General features: G+C 41.8%; 1 protein-coding gene across 1 annotated transcript; it reads left to right on the top strand.

Annotated features, from left to right (window-relative positions):
• Nucleotides 1-211: 211 nt before the first annotated feature.
• On the top strand, nt 212-19,305 carry CA7 (carbonic anhydrase 7). Its single transcript, XM_003758756.3, has 7 exons — nt 212-514; nt 5,064-5,261; nt 11,783-11,901; nt 13,664-13,759; nt 16,116-16,178; nt 16,885-17,040; nt 18,506-19,305. Exons 1-7 carry the CDS (start codon nt 475-477, stop codon nt 18,626-18,628), a joined length of 795 nt encoding a protein of 264 aa, XP_003758804.1. The 5' UTR covers nt 212-474; the 3' UTR covers nt 18,629-19,305.
• Nucleotides 19,306-20,458: the final 1,153 nt, after the last annotated feature.

Here is a 20,458-nt window from a genome sequence, read left to right as displayed (position 1 = left end):
CTCTACCGGTGAAATCTTGAATATCAGACAGGTTCCTGGGATTTTGCGGGAGGAGGGTATTTTGAGGTTGGATGGAGGAGAAAATCTGCCTGGAGTTTCTCAAGTCATACCACAACGGCAGCTGTTTATCACCACCCCCTTCCCTCCACCTGACAATTTGCTCCCCCTCCTGGCGCCCCCAAACTAGGAAAGGCACGCGCAGGCAGCCTCTTAGAGAAGCAGCTGAAAGTCCTCCTCCCCTTCTCTGGTCCGCGTCCCATCATCTCCCCATCTCAGCCCTTGGCCCGGTAAGGTGGGAGGAGAGAGGAGGTGGGGCAGGATGCACGCGGGAGGCGGGTCCCCGAGGATCTCCACCCGCGGCCAAACTGCCGGAGGCTTTAAGCAGGGGCTCGGCGTCGGCTGCCCGCAGAGCGAGTGCGGGAGCCCGAGCTGTAACCGAGACAGGTGCGCAGCGGGAACGGCGGCGGCAGCGCTATGACCGGCCACCACGGCTGGGGCTACGGCCAGGAGGACGGTAGGAGGACAGACACGGTATCCCCCCCCCCCACCCCGAAACGTAGGCCCCTGGACCCTTGGATGCTCCCCTCCGAAAGCCAGCGTGGAGCCCGGGCTCCGGCTTCCAGGCAGGACCCGGGACCTCCCACCTTCCGCGGAGACTGGAGCCCGGCTCAGTCCGAACGGAGACCCAGGAATCTTCGCCCCCGCTTGCCAAGCTCCTGCCCCAGCGCCTCTTTCACCTTCTAGATAGCCGCTGGCTCCCTCCCCCAGACCAACTCCTTCCTACTCCGGTCTGGAACCCCATGCCCTCCCTGGCAGCCTGGACCACCCAGACCTGCCGTCTCCGATCTGCTACCCGCTCGCAGATGGGAAGCTGGTTCCCTTCTCCTCCATCCCTCTCCTTCCCCCCATCCAAATACGCTTCCTCAGCCCTGCTTTTTTGGCCCGGACCCAGAATTCCTCGTTATCTCCTCAGTATGACCTTGCACAAGTCATTTTCCTTCTGTGATCCTAATTCCCTTGTTTTTAAAGTGAGGAGGTTTGGCTGGATAATCTCATAGCTCTAAATCACATTTTTATGCTTCCATGCTCCCAAACCCTATTTCCCAAGAGGATCAGGACACAGTAAGTGGTGCAAAGTCTGAGCTACATCTTCCTCCTCTTCCTGCACCCAGCCTCAGTCCTACAGAGCACATTTCTTCCTTTCTCCCTCCCTTCCCCTCCAATTAATGCCTACCAGGGCAGAATGGAGGTGGGGGGAAGGGGACTCTCCAGTCTACAGAAGCCTTAACCTGAGGGAATGAAAACTCATTGAAACACATGTTGACCTGGCAGCCTTCTGGAAAGGAGTTATGGGATCACACTTATCCTGGAAGGCGGGCCCCCAGTGTTCCAGAGAGTATGCATCTGACTGGGTCCTTTTTTGGGAAGGGAAAAGACATTTTAGGGGTTCAGTAAGGAATTGGGGAAGAAAAAGCAGGCAAAAAAAGAAGATGGAGAATGTGAGCCAGAGAGTAGGAATGGGTCATTTTTAACTAGAAAGGAACTTGTGGTGCCGAGATCATCAGTGGAAAGTATGTCAAGACTTCCACTTTAACTGGGCTTTTTGGGGATGTGGGTAGAGATGTGGTGATGGTCCTAAGTCTACTTGTGTCTGTAAAGAAAAATTGGTAGGAAGACTTGTAGAGAAAAAGAAAGAGGTACATGGAAAGGGTTAAAAAGACAGACACAAGGATGAGAGAAGGACAAAAAAGAACTATAGTGAAAAGGATGAGAGAGATAGAGACAGACAGACATAAGGGGATGGATAAAAAAATTACAGTGAAAAGGATGAGAGAGGGAGGGAGAGACAGAGAATGACAGCAATAAACATAGACAGAGATGCAATGAAATAGAGATCAGCAATAGTAAAATCAGAAGGGAATGGGTACAGAGCGTTCATACCTAAGAACATGTTGATTTCACCTGAGTGTGGGTATGTTCCCTCGCACTTAGGGAGGGGGTGTTGTGGCTGACATCGTTTCCCTGCCCATTCCCTCAGAGCAGCGCAGACAGGCACCCATCTGAAGTCACCAGCCCCCATCACAGCGCAGGGGGTGGTCCCTAGCTCTGGAGCTGCCCCTTCAGGATGGGGAGCCTCATCGGAGGAGCTGCTTTCCTAGGAAAGGATTTACAGCAGGCCCCAAAAAAAGGGGATTTAAAAATAAACAGAGAGGCAGGAGCTGTGAGAATCTGAGTCATACACATCTGATCTGAAGCCTAGCACTTACCACAGCTTCCCAAGGAAAACTTAGGAAGTTAAAAGGGGTAGGGGGTGGGGGAGAACCCCACCAGCCACCGGTAAAATAGTCATAGAAGGATAGAGTGGCTGGCAGACCCTCAGAATCAGGGAGCCAGGAGGAAGAGAAGTGCCACGAGCCTTCCTGTACAGGTGGGTTTGTACCGGGGATGCTGGAGGGGTCTTGTTTGGGAGCCTTCTGTGTGAATTACATGTGTGGTTGGGGACAAATGCCTGGAGATGGGCATGAGGTAGGAAGGTGTGGATTTCTGGGAGTATATCCACCTACCTGGATGATCCGTGGTGCGAAAGTTTGCATTTGTCTTAGCATATGTTTGGTAGGTGTGTGTGTGTGTGTGTGTGTGTGTGTGTGTGTGTGTGTGCTGCAAGGCATTAGAATGCTTAGCTATATGTTGGATCATAAGTTCCTTGTAAGAGGTGCTTGTAGCTTAAAGAGCTCTGGATTCTGTGGAGCTGATAGGAAGCTTAGCTCCAGCCTTTGTAAAATGGGAGATGTTGGGTAGAGCAAATGAAGCAGTGTTCTCCTTGTTACCAAGAAGCCTTGTGTAAATGTGACTTTTTTGTGAATTTATGCATATGAACAAGTGTACAGAGATAGTTGCTTGCCGAGTGACTGTGTTCTTGGGTGTTTATCAATGCTGAATATGCCTTCCTGAGAGTGTGCATCCAGGTGTTGTGGGTATGCCTTTACTTATATTTGAAGATCAAGGCATATACAATCACTTTCTCAAGAGTGAAAATCAACCCACGAGGAGATGAGGATTTATTGGTGGAAGACAGGCAAACTGTCTGCCCTTCCTTATTTTAGACGGTGGGCCTCTAAACCCTGCTCAGATTATAGCAGACTTAGGGTATTGATGGGGAGATGATCCTGGACTGGACTTTTATCTCATTGAAGGAATCCCTCATGAGTACCAGATTTCCTATGACCTTGAGGGAATAGACATATTTCAGATTCACTCGTATGAACACTTATTAAATAATTACCGTAGGCAAGATATCCTAGAGAAACCAAACCTACTGCTTAACCAAAACCACATTATAATCAAAGCTTCCATTCTCTTAAAACTATTACTAGAGTTAATTGCAAAAGTCCAAAAATCCAGGTTTAAATCCTGACTTTTATTAGGATTATACCTGTATGATTGGGGATGAGTCACTTAACTTTGAACCAGTTTCTTCCTCATAAAGAGGTACCCCCAGTTCCTCCATCTAGAATCCCATGATTCTAATAAATTCCCAAATGACCTCATTTTGGATCTTCCTTCTACCTTGAGAGGGACGAGATAAACTTAAAAGCTGGAGCAGGATAGAGAAAGAGAATCGAATGTCTTCAGAGGTCTTATAGTGGGAAACTATAGAACCACAGAATACTGCACTGGATAAACTGGGGAGCTAGCTAATCCAGCCTCCTTATGACTGCTAAGCCATTTGGTATGGAGAATCCTTTTTTCTCCTGAAGATTTGTAGGGAAAATGACTCTAGTTTCCCTCTGACATTCATTCTATTAGTTCGGTTAGTCAAGAAATTGTTCTGTGTCTCCCTTTAGTTCCCAAATAGCTGTAATGTAACTGTAAATTCTAAAGTTTTACATTTATCAAAACTATATTTGTATTGTGTGTGACACACAGGCACACATGAAAATTGTATGTATATGTGTGAATGTATACATACACGCAAGTTTTTAAAGGGTCAGATATATAAAAAGTATCCACTCATTTAAAAATTGGGACAAGTAGATAGAACACCAGCCCTGAAGTCAGGAGGACCTGAGTTCAAATCTGGTCTCAGGCACTTAACACTTCCTAGCTGTGTAACCCTGGGCAAGTCACTTAATCCCAAGTGCCTCAGCAAAAATAAATAAATAAAAAATAAAACTTAGGCGGCATATCAAGAGAGAAAAGAATATTGGAGTTGGAGGACCTGAGTTCAAAATTTTTTTTATAATTTAGCCAAGTCACTTTATTTCTCTCAGCTTCAGTTTCCTCATCTGTAAAATGAGGATCTTGGGAGAGATCTGTTTTCTAAAGATCCTAGGAATCAGGTTTTGAGTGAGATCTAGTCTCTGAGTATCCTTACTTCTGATATCTTATCATTTAGATGTTTCTAAATAAGAATCACAGTATGTTAGAAACTTTAGTGATCTCATCCAGCCTTTTCATTTGGTAGAAGAAATTGTTAATGATAACAAAAACTAATATTTATATAATACTTACTGTGCACCCAGCATTGTACTATATTCTTTACCATTATTAACTCATTTGATCCCTGCAAAAAACACTGGGAGATGGATGCTGTTGTTATCTCCATTTTATAATTGAGGAAACTGAGGCAAACATGCCAAATGACTAAATATCTGAGGTGAGATTTGAACTCTGGACTTCTGACTTTATACAGCATTCAACATTCATTCCACAAAACTTTAGTAACTAAACAAAAAAAGTTGTAATAGGTGCTAGGAGAAGTAGAAAGGTAAAGAATTTGTTTTAGCCCTTAAGAATTCCCAGCTTGGTACATGGACACATAATATATATGAGAGAATAGGAGTCTAAAAGAGAAGTTCAGAATTACTCTGAAGTCAGAGAAAGGAAAAGTAACTTCTCTAGATGAGAATTTTGGAAAACTTCCTGGAGGCAATCGCATTTGAGCTGGCTCTTTAAGGATAGGTAGGGCATTCGCTGGTGGAGATGGAAGGAGAAGATGTGGGGAACTGGAGAGCAGATGTGGAGGTCTGATGCTTTTATTTTCTGCTGTCCTGCTTGCACAGGTCCCTCTGAATGGCACAAGTTATACCCCATTGCCCAAGGGGACCGCCAGTCTCCCATCAACATTGTCTCCAGTCAGGCTGTCTATGACCCTACTTTAAAGCCCCTGGTCCTGGCCTATGAATCCTGCATGTCGCTAAGCATTTCCAACAATGGACATTCTGTCATGGTGGAGTTTGATGATGAGGATGACAGGACAGGTGAGTAAACAGGATGGCACATGTGGGTCTCTCAGTGTGTAGGAGACTGTAGGGGAGGAGTTGGGAGTCAGAAACTCATCCTTCCCTCACCTCTTTTTTCCTCTACTTTTCATCCACACAGCTAGAGTGGCTCAATAAAGAGTCAGGAAGTCTTGTGTTCAAATTCCGCTCCAGACATTTACTATCTGTGTGACTTTAACCTCTCTGCCTCAGTTTCCTCATCTGTAAAACAGAGACAATGATAGCATCTACCTCTGTTGTGAGGATCAAATGAGAAAATAATTGTAAAATGTTTAGCACAGTCCCTGGCACATAATACATAAATGTTTATTCTCTTCCCCTGTTCTTTCTTTTCTGGAGAGAGACAGGTCAGATCCTGTCCTGTAGGTCAATTTGACTATCAAGTATCATGGGAAAACTCCTGAAGTTCTAGGAGTAGGTGACCTGGGTTTTGGTCCCTGGTCTTGGCTGTGTGTGCACTAACAAGTCTCTCAGCTATTATATACAAGCCAAGGCTGAAACAGATAGTTTCAGATTTGAATGGGTCTTAAGACTAATTCTTTTTTTTAATAATAGCTTTTTATTTTCAAAATATATGTAAAGTTAGTTTTCAACAAACCTTGCAAAAAAAAAATTCCAAATTTTTCTTCCTTCTCATTCCCCTCTTTCTCCTATAGACAGCAAGTAATCCAATATATGTTAAACATGTGCAATTGAAGACTAATTCTTTAAGTTCTGTCCTTCCTATCTCTAAGCTTCCTCTGACCTCATTAGTACCTTTGAGCTGAGATTAGAGTTAATAGTGTGCAGTGAAGATAAAGATAGTTATTTTGGGGTCTGTTGGCTGAAGAAACAGACTCTTAGAACTAGAAGAGTCTCACCCATTTTACAGATGAGGAAACTGAAAGAGTAGAAATGAATTGCTCATTCATTTACTTGGTATCAGAGATAAGTCATCTGAATCCCCCAAAAATCCAGTATTCTATTATTCTGTCCTTTCTCAAAGGATTTCTTCTTTAGAAGAAAATATATGAGAGGAAGATTTCATAGGAAGTTGAAAGGTATAGAGGTAGGGAATATAACATAATTATATTATATAGTGCTTATTATGTGCCAGCCACTATGTTAAGTGCTCCAAAATTATTATTGTATTTGACAATAACAACCCTGAGAAAAAGATGCCATGATTGTTATTATTTTGTACAATTTTACAATCGAGGAAACTGAGGCAATCAGGATTAAGTGACTTGCCCAGAATCACACAGCTAATAAATGTCTGAGGATGGATTTTAACTCCAACCTTACTGATTCCTGGCCCAGTGCTCTATTCCCTGTACCATTGTCAAATATCCCCAGTTCCCTTGGTTCACCCAAGGGATGACTTCATCACCTCCACTCTTCCTTACACTGTCCTTGAAGCCCGAGCCATCTTTGATCTCCTACCCTCACCTCTGACTGTGGAGATTGCCCTAGGAAAAGCTGCAGGAGGACCCTGTCATGGAATCATGACCCTTGGTGTTAGGCAGCTCTATTGGACCTATTGGCTATGTTAGTATTTTTCCACTCTCCCATACCCCGTTTGGAGTTTGGACACTTTAGAAGTGGATCATTGTCCACAACTGTGCTTGTAAATGTTTAACAGTCAGAGCTCTTAAAAAACAGTGCATGCTTTCAAGCTTAGTATACATTATTAACGTTCCCTCCATCAAGTTCGTAAGTCAAAAACAATCAACAAAACCGCATCAAGCCCTCATTTGTTGCATCTGCCATTTCTGAGGTACTTCCATAGAAAATTTAACAATCAGCTTTCATGATTGGTTTGAGTTGGCTCTGGTACACCTCCATGAATGCCCAACAAATAACCAACATATATATATATATATTCTGCTACAGTTCATACAACATATCAGAGAATCAGGAACTTGATTTTTAGGGTTCTTTGATCGTATCCTGCTATAGTTCATATAACATACTAGAGAACTAGGAGCTTGATTTTTAGGGTTTTTTGATAGTTCCAGGAGGTTGATTTTTAGTTCTGTGATAGTATTTTTCTACAGTTCATACAACATACTAGAGAACCAGGAGCTTGATTTTTAGGGTTTTTTGATAGTTCCAGGAGGTTAAATTCTATTTACTAGAATAGGTTAGAAGGCTGGCTACTTCTTTTTTCAAATTGGAGCCTCAGATTTCATCCTCATCAGGAAACTACCTATGAGGAAACTCCCGTTAGCCCTGCAGACCAGGACCAGCTCTGATATTTTTAGTCTTATTTTAGAGATCTGCTGGCTACCCGTTAGCATCTTGCCAAGGTGCCCATTCCCATTTTTCCTGCTGTTTCTACAAACGTTCTCTGGAATGAAGCCCTATAACAATCCCTACATCTCAATTTGTATGGCAGTTTAAAACGTGTTTCCCAGGCTGGGCCTAGAGCCCAAGTCGCCTCCTTGTCAGATGCTCCTTCCTGCGGGTCAGTCCATTTCAGCCATTGTAAACCAAAAGACCCTGGAGCTGAAAGCAAGACTAGAGCTCCCTATATTCCAAGGGATCTTCACCTGGGGATCGGTGAGCTTATTTTATTTTATTTTTTAAAACATTTTTGCTAACTGTATTTCACTATCATTTTCCCTTTGTATTCCTGTGTATTTTTCTTAATGCATTTAAAAGGGACCTGTCTATATATAGGCTTTCCTAGGTCTCCATAGGCTGCCAAAGTCGTCCATGGCACAAAGTAGGTTAAAAAGCCCTGATCTAGGCCAACCTCCTCATTTTCTAGATCAGAGACTGAGATAGGCCAAATGGCTTCCTCAGGATCACTAATAAATGGCTTGGCTGGGATTCAAAATGAGATTTTCTGGCCCCAAATCTAATGCTCTTTCTCCTCTATCACCTTGGCTCCCTACTAAGGGAGTAGGGCAGACCGTTTAAACCTGGGACTGCCTTGATGTATTTAGCAAAGAAGGATGGTGGTTGTTTTCCCTTCGCTCCCCAAGAGGCCCATGACATCAGGGAGGCGATTTTGTGACATGCAAGTGAATTGGATTTAAGCGAGGGAGGGCTGGGCAAGGGCACTTTCCTCACTTTCCCCTCCAGAGCCACCTGGGTCCAGCGGCTAGATACAGATCTGGAGGACTGGAGATAGCACTGGATGCAGAGATAAGGGAGTGAATAGAGGGAAAGGGATCCTGGAAACTCTGGTTTGTTACCTTCCAAGAATTTAGCTGCATGTATTCCTCTCTCCCATCTTAATCTTCCAAGCTGTCTATTCAACAGGAGCCACAGTTCAGCTGCATGACCTGAGGCCAACTTGACACTCAATCCAGTAATTAAAATTCTAACAGGTTCTAGTAACTTCAGGTAGTGTAAGACTCCCCTCACTAATAGCCTGAAGCTCCTGATCCCTTTCAGGGAGAAATTGGAGCCTGTTACTGGAGCTCACCTTGAAAGGGCCGGGTGCCTGGGGATGAGCCCTGAGCACTAATTTGTGATTAAAAAGTGGCAAAACTAGAAAAAAAGAGGCAACTTTGGGAGCTGGCTCTTCCTAGGATTTTTTCGGCAGGGCCCGGAGAATTTAATCAAGCAAGCAGACTGATTTAAAGGTGAACGTGAGTATAAAATAAAAAGGGCTAGAGGTAAGAGGAGCTTGGGGGTGCCACAAATTAGACTTCATTGTTTCAGGGAAAAGCATAGAACTCACTGCATCTAACCCTGGGATTCACATTCCTTCTTTGTTACTTGTATGAATGAGGGCCAATCATTTCTCTCTGGACCACAGTTTTTTCAACCCAAAAGAGGAGGTAGCCCTCTGCTGTCCCCAAAGCAGGTTCTTAACATCATTTGGATGCAGAAAGGTGAGAGCTGTGGACCCTTTCTCAGAATATCTGTTGTCTACATATATGATTGAAGAATAGTCTTAAATTTCACTTAGCAGATATAGAAAATAGAGATTTTTTTTTTTTCATCCAAGTTCACTTATCTTGTAAAATTTACTCACAGACCTTCTTTTGGGATTGGGGGGAGGGTGTCTGAAGATGCTAATTGAAGAACTCTTATTTTAAAATTATTGTTTTTCCTAGTTCTAAATCCTATGATTTTATGACTTCCTAGTTTTGCCAAGGGTCATCCCTGGCCCCATCCATTGCAGTTGGAAGGAGACCAGGCTGGGCAATGTACGCCTTGCCCTAGTTCAGAACATTTTAGGGGACGTGTCAGTGGAACTCGTCCTCATTTGTTTCCTACTAAGGAAATTAGACAAACAAAAAATTCAGCCTGTCCTTGGGATGGAGTGAGGACTTGGTTGCTAATGCCCATCTTCCTTCAAATTCTGTGCTCTCTCTGGCCAGCTCTTGGGAGCATCTGGGGTCTGGCACAGGTCCCCCTACGTTGTGATCTGCTTTTAAAAGCAGTCACCTTCATGTTGCCCAACTCAGAGTGGGCATTTTTCAGCTCTTGCTGAGCCTGGTTTCATGGTGGGGGCCTGCAGACAAAAATGGAGGCAGGAGAGGCTGCCCTGGCTGTTGCTGACTTGAGTCGGAACTGGAAGCTGATATAGTGTCAGGATCCTTGAGTCTGCACAAAACCGAAACCCTAAACACAATTACCGTAACCCCCAGAGCAGTTTATTTTGTCTGAAGAAGATTCAAAAGAACCACAATATAACATAGCAAAGCGATAAGGTAGTTAGCAACACAACCAAAAAGATGTTTTTGTGAAAACGGTGAAATAGCCCAAGCACAACATGATTGTAATAGTTAATGTTCCTCTGATACTTTAATTTGTTTAGAACAGCCTTGGTAGATGGCTAATGATATGGCAATACCCAGATATAACCTGGAGTGCATGTGTGTGGACATATGTACACACACACACACACACACACACTCCACAACATGATACTATGTAATCCTGGACAAATCACTTAACCGCTATCTGCCTCAGTTTCCTCATCTGGAAAATGGGGATAATAACATCACCTATCTCTCTCCTCAGATTGTTGTGAGGTTCAAATGAGGCAATATATTTAAAGTGCTAAATGTATGCCAGCTATTATAGCAGGACAAAGACAACAGAACAATAATACAGCACAACCTAGCAACAAGACAATGCAGCAGTGCCTCAGTACATTAATTGGTCTGTGAGCAGAGCCAAAGTCTCTTGCTCCAAATATAGCTCCACTGTCTCATAGACAGGAATTTCCTTTGCTATCTCCAATTTCCCTTGCCCTTGCCATTGCTATTTCTGTCCTTGCCATCGCTACTTCTGCCCTTGCCATCACTACTTCTGCCCTTGCCATTGCTACTTCTGCCCTTGCCATCACTACTTCTGCCCTTGCCATTGCTACTTCTGCCCTTGCCATCCCTGCCTCCCCACATTTCTGGGCTCTCCCTAGAATAAAAAGATCCCAAGGTCCTAACAGACTCTTGAAAATGAGCATTGTAAGGACTGACATAACTATTCTCCCAGCCTCCTTCTTGGCTTGTGTCAGGGCTGGAAGAAAAAGAGGCTGGAAAGTAGAACAGTTATAGGAGAGGGTAGGAAGGAGTGGGATGATGAGATATTGTCTCAGATGGGGAAAAAGGGTAGAGAACCTGAAACCTAAAGTAGCTGAAAGTTCTAGCCTAGTGAGCCCCTCTGCTAATGAGCTTCAGGCTAGAACCTGCAGGATACATCCTAGCTCTTTCTAGAGCCTGCACTAGTTAACCTTCCTGCTGGTTGTCTGGCTCATTCAGAGGAATGTCACCAGTGGGTTGAGAGGGAGGACGGAGCCCCCTTCTTCACCTTGGGACTTCTGACTTTGGCTCACCTCCAAAGCCAGCTAGAATTAGGGCAGTGTGTATTTTCCAAATGAAAAATTTCTCCCTGTTCCTTTCCTCCTTGTGATTTATCTTTGGGTCTGGCATAGACTGCTGCTGGCCATGGTACCATCTCCCAGGGAGACTTTTGAGAGGAGACAGTATGTGGTGGAGAAAGGGAAATTTTATTTGTCCATTAGAAGATGTTAGGTTCTTCTGCATCACTTCTAAGCTTGACCAAGTTTTTTTCTCCCTCTCTGATCCTTATTTTCCTTTTTTTATAAAATAAAGGGTTTAAACTAGATTGTCCCCTATTTCTCTGATAGGCCTAAATCCATCTTGGGCTCTGTAGTGTATTGGTTTGTTTCTGAATCTGAAGGCAAATCACTTGACCACTGAAGCCTCAGTTTCCCCAATTTTGGGAGCTAACTGAAAGGAGCCGGTTAGGCTAATCAACCTTTTAGCTAATCTGCTATGGGGGAGGGCAGATTTGGATACCTCCTATGAGTTGGATTTTCACTCTAATCCCTTGGGAGGTAATCTCCAACCATTTACTAGTTCCCCTTCTAGCTAGACTACACTTCAAACACGATAAAAATGCTAATTATTATCTTTATCTGGCAAAATTCCTTCTAGTGCTAGATAAGAATCTGTGTATGAAAGGACCTTCTGAATTGGAACTTTCCTTGGGAAAAATGAGAGTTCTTGTTATCCCTCTGTCTCTCTCCATAGTGGTTCATGGGGGCCCCCTGGATGGGCCCTACCGGCTGAAGCAGTTCCATTTTCACTGGGGGAAAAAACACAGCTTAGGTTCAGAACATACAGTGGATGGGAAGTCCTTCTCCAGTGAGGTAAGATCCCAGGGCTCTGCCCTCTTTATCGGGGGAACAAAGAACCCCTTTCTCTCCCACCATGTGCTATCCTTAAGGGGCCCAAAGAAAGTTTCTTCATCCTCTGCCTTCCACTTTACACTTTCAGTAATTCCACCTTTAGTAATGTAAATCCTTGGGTTCCAACTCTGCCACTATGTGACTTGTGAAATGGAGACAATAATTCCTCTGTCTCACAGGGATACTTTGTACCGTCAAAATTCTTTAGGAAAATGAATTATTCTCTGGGCCTCCTCTTCTCCATTTACAAAGTGGAGATAATAATTCTTGAACTAACTGCCTCTCAAAGGGAATAGTGAGTGGACAGAGTGCCTGATCTTGAATCTAGGAGACCTGAGTAAAAAATGCAGCCTCAGATACTATTAGCTGTAAGGACTAGCTGACCTTGTTTGCCTCAGTTTTCTCATCGGTAAGATGAACTGGAGAAGGAAATGGCAAACTACTTTGTGAAAAAAACCTAAATGGGATCAAGAAGAGTTGGACATAACTGAAATGTTTGAACAACAGTTTCAAAACTACTGTGAAGGATACTGCTCCTGGGCATGCTACAGAGGTAGCATTTGATTGTTATTTTTAGTAACAAAACCTGATTTTCTACAAAGCCAACAACCATCTGTGAGATCAACACCTTCAAGGATATGCTTTTGCTCCCTCAGACTGGAAGAGCTTATGGTTAAAATTTCAGTGTGAGCATTTACACCTCAAAAATCAGCAAATGCAACATAACAGGATTTGATTTATTGTTGATTTCTAGACTTAAGAGAACAATGGAAGAAAATAATGCAAATTAAGCCTAAAACTAGATATGATGTGTAATATCTTTGGGGAACTGATTGTTAAACATTTACCAGCACACTTATGCTTTAAGTGCAATTATTTTTACCATATCGTGTTATTTTTCTAACTGAGAGTAAGTTTTAATAAAATGGAAGAAGAAGCTATTAGTCCAGAGTAAGGATATTCTAGGGGAAGGAAAGATTTGGATGGATAGAGAGAAGAAGAGGTAGAAAATGTTAACAATGACAAACCCTGAAAGCAGCAGCCCCGGGTCAAATATCAAGGGGATCTGAATACTTGTAACTCACATTTTCTCTAATACCTTAAAGTTCATAAAACACTTTCCACATGACAGCTCCATGAGGCAAGGATTTATTATTCCCATTTTATAGATCAGGACATGGAGGCTAGAAAGATGAAGTGACTTGGCTGAATGACAAATATAGAGATTTATTTAGAAGAATTGCACATTTTAATCTATATCAAATTGCTTACTATCTTGGAGAGGGATAGGTGGGGAGAGGGAGAAATATTTGGAACACAAGGTTTTGTAAAGGTGAATGCTGAAAACTATCTTTGCATGTATTTGGAATAATAAAATACTGTAAAAAGAAGAAAGAAAGAACTTGGCCGAAGGCATATATATAACCAATAGGTATTAGCGCCAGTATTCAAAGACAGATCTGACTGCCAAATCTAGCCTTCTTTCTATTATGTAGAATTGGTTGGATTCAAGGAGCACCCCAGACAATTCTTAACCCCCAACCATCCACTTTAAGTGGTAACCAAAATACCTGGCTTAATATCTCTTGGTAGAAGGGCCAGAATGGGATGAGAAGGTAGGCCACAAATTAGCCTCCGTAAGCCACTAACTAGATGGACCATGAACAGAGAAGCCACTGGATGTGACCAGAGTTAACTTTGGTTTGGCTATCCCTTTCCACAGCTCCATTTGGTCCACTGGAATGGAAAAAAATACAAGACTTTTGCAGAAGCAGCTGCAGCCCCAGATGGTCTGGCCGTGGTCGGCATCTTCCTGGAGGTGAGTAGATTTTCTGGAGGGAAGGAGGGAAGAGCTTGAAATGACTTCTAGGTTTATGGAACCTTCCCCCGACCCCCAAACTGCTCCCTCTTCTCTCTTTTACTTGCCTGAACTTAGTGAAGATCTTAAGGATAAGCAGAGAACAATAATATTGTCCCTTATTTCTATAGCACTTTATGCTTCATGGGTTAGGGAGCTGATACCTGGAACTTTCTTCTGCACCGGACATCATAATGAAGAAAAATCACCGGTTGAACAGTCAGAAAATCTAGATCTAAACCCCCCACCATCCAGATAGATCTTGACCCCTCCTGTAATTTCCCAGAGACCTTGGGACAGCTGATCATTCCACAATATTGCTGTTGCTTTGTACATGGTACATTTTATTTTGCTTGAGTTCATGGAGGAGTTTTCTGAAAGCATCCTACTCATCCTTTCCCATAGAACAGTAATATTCCATTATAGTCACATACTACATTTTATTCAGTCATTCCCCAATTAATGGTCTTCCCCTCAGTTTCCAGTTTTTTGCCCTGAGAAGAAGACTGATATAAACAATTTTGTACATATAAGTCCTTTTCTTTTCTTTTTTTTAAAAATTCTCTTTTGGAATTCATGCTTAGTAGTGGTGTTGTTAGGTCAAAAGATATACATGATTTTAAAGCCCTTTGGACATAGCTCAGAACATAGCTAGTTTTCTCATCTCTAAGATGGCAATAGGATTATAGCACTTGGATCTCTGTATTTTTGGACTTTTAGTCTGGGGTGAGGGTATGGTTAAGGGGGGAGGGAGAAGTCACTTCCCCAAGTCACTTAAGAAGTCAGTAGGAAGGGTAGCATTTGAACCCAGCTCTTGATTCCAAAATCATAATGTTATTTCCACTGTACATGGCGCTGTGAATGATCATCTACCCAGATGCTGTACTGAGTTGAGGTTGCTCTCTAAATTTCCTTCCCATTCTAACATTTTAGGATTCAAGCTGTAGAAAAGGCTGGGGTGCGGGAGGAGGGTCAATTTTCCACCAAAAAGTCATTTAATGTCCCCTTTTCCTCCTCAGCAGGGTTGACTCAAACTTGTTCTTGTATCAATAGATCCCAGGCACACTCAGGGGTTAGGATACAAGAAGACATGAATGGGTTGTGTCAACACCTTAAGGGCAAGAACTTTTGGAAAAGAGGCAGGTGTGTGTTATCTAGGGGGCTGAGTGTCTGGGATCAGAAATGAGTATGCCCAGAAGACATTCTTTTTATTTTTCTTTTTGTATTTTTTTCAAGAAATATTTGTTTTTGGTACATGCATAAGACAGGTTGATGGAGTAGAATTTTCTTTTTCTTTTTTTTATGTTGTGGAAGGGATTTTTTTTTTATTATTATAATAACTTTTTGTTGACAGAACCCATGCCAGGGTAATTTTTTTACAACATTATCCCTTGCACTCATTTCTGTTCTGATTTTTCCCTCCCACCCTCCACCCCCTCCCCTAGATGGCAAGCAGTCCTATACATGTTCAATATGTCGTAGTATATCCTAGATACAATGTATGTGTGCAGATCCAAACACTTTTCTTGTTGCACAGAGAGAATTGGATTCAGAAGGTAAAAATAACCCGGAAGAAAAACAAAAGTGCAAACAGTTTACATTCATTTCCCAGTGTTTTTTCTTTGGGTGTAGCTGCTTCTGTCCATCATTGATCAATTGAAACTGAATTAGGTCTCTTTGTCAAAGAAATCCACTTCCATCAGAATACATCCTCATACAGTATCGTTGTTGAAGTATATAATAATCTCTTGGTTCTGCTCATTTCACTTAGCATCAGTTCATGCAAGTCTCTCCAAGCCTCTGTATTCATCCTGCTGGTCATTTCTTACAGAACAATAATATTCCATAATATTCATATACCACAATCTATTCAGCCATTCTTCAACTGATGGGTATCCATTCATTTTCTTCTGGCCACTACAAAGAGGGCTGCCTCAAACATTTTGGCACATACAGGTCCCTTTCTCTTCTTTAGTATCTCCTTGGGGTATAAGCCCAGTAGTAGCATTGCTGGGTCAAAGGGTATGCACAGTTTGATAACTTTTTGGGCATAATTCAAGATTGCTCTGATGGAGTAGAATTTTCAAAGAGGCATTTTATTATACTAAATAAAATACCTTTTTTTTTTTTTTTTTTTTTTTTTTTTTAACAGTCAAGACACTATATAAAAGCCTACCCTTGTAACAAAATATGTCTAGTCAGGCAAATCAAATCCACACATTGGCCATGTCTGAAAATATTAAGAGGTGTGAAGGATGATTTATCATCTATTTCTAGAAGACATTCTTAATACCTCTTTATCCATTTTAAATTCCAGACTGGATTTGAGCACGCCAGCATGAACCGGCTGACTGATGCACTATACATGGTCAGATTCAAAGTGAGTATTCTGCAGACTTTGGATCTTTCTTCTGCATAAACGTCCTCCTGCATTTCTGTTCTTTCTCCAAACTTGTGTTTCAGTTGCCTGTCTGCACCTGCTTTGATTATGAGTGTGTTTGGGTATATAGCCCCTAGAGAAGAAAAGGATTGGGTGGGGGGCAAGGAGAGAAAAATAGCTACCTTCAACTATTAGGGATTTGAAGGATTCAAGTAAAATGGATTAGATTGATTCTGATTGACCTCACAAGCTAAGGGGAACAGTGGATAGATCAGACCAGGAGTCAAGAAAACTGAGTTCAAATGCAGCCTCAGACGTAATCTTGAGAAAGCTTCTGCCTATTTCAGTTTCCTTCACTGTAAAGTGGGGGTAATAATATCACCTACCTCCCAAGATTTTAGGAATTAAGGGACTCACCTCAAGACACATAATTAATAAATATCTGAAGAAGAATCTGAATGCAGCTTTTCCTGTACTGTGTTCACTTCACTGGACCACTTAAGTTAGATATTACATTTGCAGTCTCCAGACTTCTAAACTTTTACTTTACCACAGAAGTAAATTCTATTGCGTGATATAAGGAGACAAGAAAATCATAAATATCTCTGGTCTAACCTTAGATGGGGAATTTCTGTTTTCACCTTCCCCAAGCCCTAAACTACTCTTGAAGGATTTTAAACCAGTCTCTGCTGACTCCTCTTTCCAGGGAACCAAAGCCCAGTTCAACAGCTTCAATCCCAAATGCCTCCTACCCAGGAACCTCCACTACTGGACTTACCCAGGGTCTTTGACTACACCACCCCTGAGTGAGAGTGTGACCTGGATAGTACTCAAGGAGCCCATCACAATTTCAGAGAAACAGGTAAGTCCTTTCTGAGCCTGGGGGACAGGAATGGGTGGGACTACCAAGGACAGGGCAGGAGTCTAAGGAGAGGTGAAAGTCAAGTGGAAAGGAAGAATTTTCAGGACAAGGACTATTTTATTTTTGTCTTTTACAGATCTAGCACCATATCTTAGATGTAGGTATTCAGATGTTTGTTGAAGTAAAGGGATAGTACTCCTCTTTTTCAGATGAGAAAAATCTATATTTAGAGAGCTGAGGTCACAGAGCTAGTCGAATCGATCAAACTATCAACAAACATTTATTCAGCACCTACTATGTGCTAACCAATGGAGATAAAAAAAGAGACAAAGAAGGAGTTTACAATCTAATGGATTCCAGAATATAGATATTTGTTGTTGTTCATTCGTTTTGCAGTCATGTCCAACTCTTTGTGACCCCAATTGGGGTTTTCTTAGTAAAGATACGGGAATGGTTTGCAATTTCCTTCTCCAGATCATTTTACAAATAAGGAAACTGAGGCAAATAGGATTAAGTGACTTACCCAAGGTCACATAGCCAGGAAGTTTCTGAGGTCGGATTTGAACACAGGAATATAATGTGTCTTCCTGACTCCCTGTCCAGTACTCTACTCTACCCACCACACCACCTAGTGGCCCAAAGTAGGCACAGACTTCTGAAAACGGGACCCTTTCCATTGTACTGGTGATTCTCAAATGTTTTTTGTTCTAAAAACAACAAAAAAAGAGTATTACGAATACTTTTAGAGATTTTATTTGTCAAAGTCTCACAATAACTATAATAATAATTTTTGCCCCAAAGGACTCATGGTCTTGAATGGTCTCATCACTGTAGAAATCGACTTCTGATGTTCAAGCATGTTCATGCTTGGTTGTCACAGAGGAAAAATATATTTGTAGCATAATCAGGCAATTGTTAGATAATGATCATAAACCCATAAGGGATTAGAGAAATACTCAGAGAACCACTGCCTTTCACCAAGAGTCAGTCCACTTGAAAACATAGATTTGGAGATCATGAAGGGAAGACTAAAATGTGTGTTTTGGGGGAAAGGGAGATAGTCTCTGCCCTTTGCTCCCTTTCTCCATAACATGGATAGTAGAGTGGAACAGGCTAAGCCTGCTTTCAGGGGTCTGGAATTAGAAAACTTTGAGAAGATGTGGTAAGAAAATGGAATGGAAGGATGGGTAGCAACTTGGAGAATAAATTACAACTTAGAGATCCGTATTGGAGAAGTTGAGAAAGGAAAATAGAATGGAAGTTTTGATAAGGAAACTTGCTGGGATTCCCACTCAAAAAATAGGGAGCCAATAAAATAAATGTGTTTGGACAGAAAAGAATGCAGGAGTTAGAGAAGACCACAAGTCCAGTTCTGTCTCATCTTTTATATTTACTTATACCAGTGCTGGAACTCATCACCTACTTTGCAAACCTAAGCTGATAATGTTGGTTTGCCTTCCTACAGATGGAAAAATTCCGGAGCCTCCTTTTCACTTCAGAGGATGATGTGAAGGTCCACATGGTGAACAATTTCCGACCTCCTCAGCCATTGAAGGGAAGAGTAGTTCAGGCCTCTTTCCAGTCCTAAAGGGGCTCATGCTGTCAGAGGCAACAACAATGATGTCCAAAGTGCTTCCATATCAGCTAAGACCAAACCAGGTGTGCGGCCCCTTGGTCACAGACTGACTTCTCAGAGCCATTTGGGGGTTAGGGGACAGAGTAGAAGAAGAAATGGTCATTTTGGCTGCATTATTAGTTCCCTCTAGTCCATTTCTAATTTACTTTGGGAGTCTTTCTTACCAAAGGAATCACCTGATTTAATTGCTAAGAATCCCCCTAACCCCTTACTCTGCTATCCGGTGGTCCTTCAATAGCTTTGATATTGGAATGACTGTTGGAGTTTGACCTGCCTGTCTCTTTCTCGGCGGGCATTTCCCTCTCTGTCCGATCTACAATGCAAACTCCTTTTGTTGGAAAAAATCATTTTGCTCTTCCCTTCCACCAGCCCTGACCCCTTCTTGAACCCTCTACTGTGACAGGGCCCTGTGCTCCAAGGCCATGGGCAGCTGTTGGCAAGACAAAAGCAATAATTATAGCAGGTGGGAGATTTCTTACCAATGTTACTTACCTCAAATGCTGAAACTTAGCACTGGAAATGGAACTGCAGAAGGCTGTAGGCTATTTTTTGTGTTTTGTTTTGATTTGTTTTTGTTTTTTGGAGTTTTTTTGTCATTCCACTGCCAACCATTAAAAACACTGATGTGATGCTGCTTGTGTTTTTGTGTGTTGATCTCTTGTCTGTCCAATCTGTAGATTGTGACAGTAGTGATGAGCACAAGATCTGGGGGCTAATGAGAGAAGCTAGCACAAATTGTGTTATTTGTTTACTCACTCACTGATTCATTCACTTGCTCAGGCATTCATTCCTTTCCTTGTCCATTTCTTTGTTCATTCATTCATTCTGTCTTTCATTTTGTGATATGTTCCTTTCCTCCTTTACTTAACTCAGTACTTAAGCTATAGAGAAAGGAAAGATTTTATGGTACTAAGCATGATTTCTTCTCTGAATAAATAAGATGCATGGCCATAAACTCTAGAAGAAGATAATTTAATAAATTGGCCAGAATTTATCATTTGAAATCATAGTAACCCATATTTCTAGTTTATATAAAAGTTTATTAAACTATTTCTAATTAATTTCAAGTTTATGAAGTGTTTTTCTTCACAATATATTTTGTGAGGTTGGTGCATTAGCTGTGTGTGTGTGTGTGTGTGTGTGTGTGTGTCTGTATGTGTGTGCAGGCTTGTGAAAATGCGCAAGAGTACAAAAGAAAGATCTAGCTAATAGATATTTAATTGTTGGCTATCCAAAAAAAGTTCATTTCATATTTTTACATTTAATCTGTATTATTAACATTTTCTTTCATATTTCCTTAAATCTTACCAATAAACCAATGAATTAAGCTATGATTTGAAGATAGTGGATAGAAAGTAGGCATAAAGTATCAGGAAGACATGGATTCAAATTCTATCCCTAACAAACTGACTTTGATTCTGCACAAGTCTTTTAACCTGCTCTAGGCAAATCTTTAATAGAATTTAATAATTTTTATTGATTATCCACATTTTAAAGATGGAACTGTATCTTGTTCATGGTGATATAGATTAGTTTGGGGATCCAGTTTTGCCTGCTGATATTTGGAACCAGGGGACACCTGAATTCAGATCCCATTTGTGACACTGTGTAGTTGCGTGACTCTGGGCAAATCATTTAAATTCTCCTGCCCTCAGTTTCTCATCTGTGAAATGGAGGAGTTGGACTAGCTGGTAAGATTCCAGCTCTAAATCCATGATCCACGTCAGAAACTATTTGGGAATTGTTTTCAAACCTAGTTTAGGGACATAAAAATGCAGGCAG

This window comes from Sarcophilus harrisii, chromosome 2 (assembly GCF_902635505.1).
Source record: "Sarcophilus harrisii chromosome 2, mSarHar1.11, whole genome shotgun sequence".
NCBI classification, from domain to species: domain Eukaryota; kingdom Metazoa; phylum Chordata; class Mammalia; order Dasyuromorphia; family Dasyuridae; genus Sarcophilus; species Sarcophilus harrisii.
This window is presented reverse-complemented; position numbering and strand designations above follow the sequence as displayed.

Coding starts and splice junctions, on each gene's coding strand:
- CA7 (XM_003758756.3), top strand. CDS start 475: ATGACCGGCCACCACGGCTGGGGCTACGGCCAGGAGGACG. Junction 11,902..13,663: donor GGAAGTCCTTCTCCAGTGAG/GTAAGATCCCAG, acceptor CCCTTTCCACAG/CTCCATTTGGTCCACTGGAA. Junction 13,760..16,115: donor TGGTCGGCATCTTCCTGGAG/GTGAGTAGATTT, acceptor TTTAAATTCCAG/ACTGGATTTGAGCACGCCAG.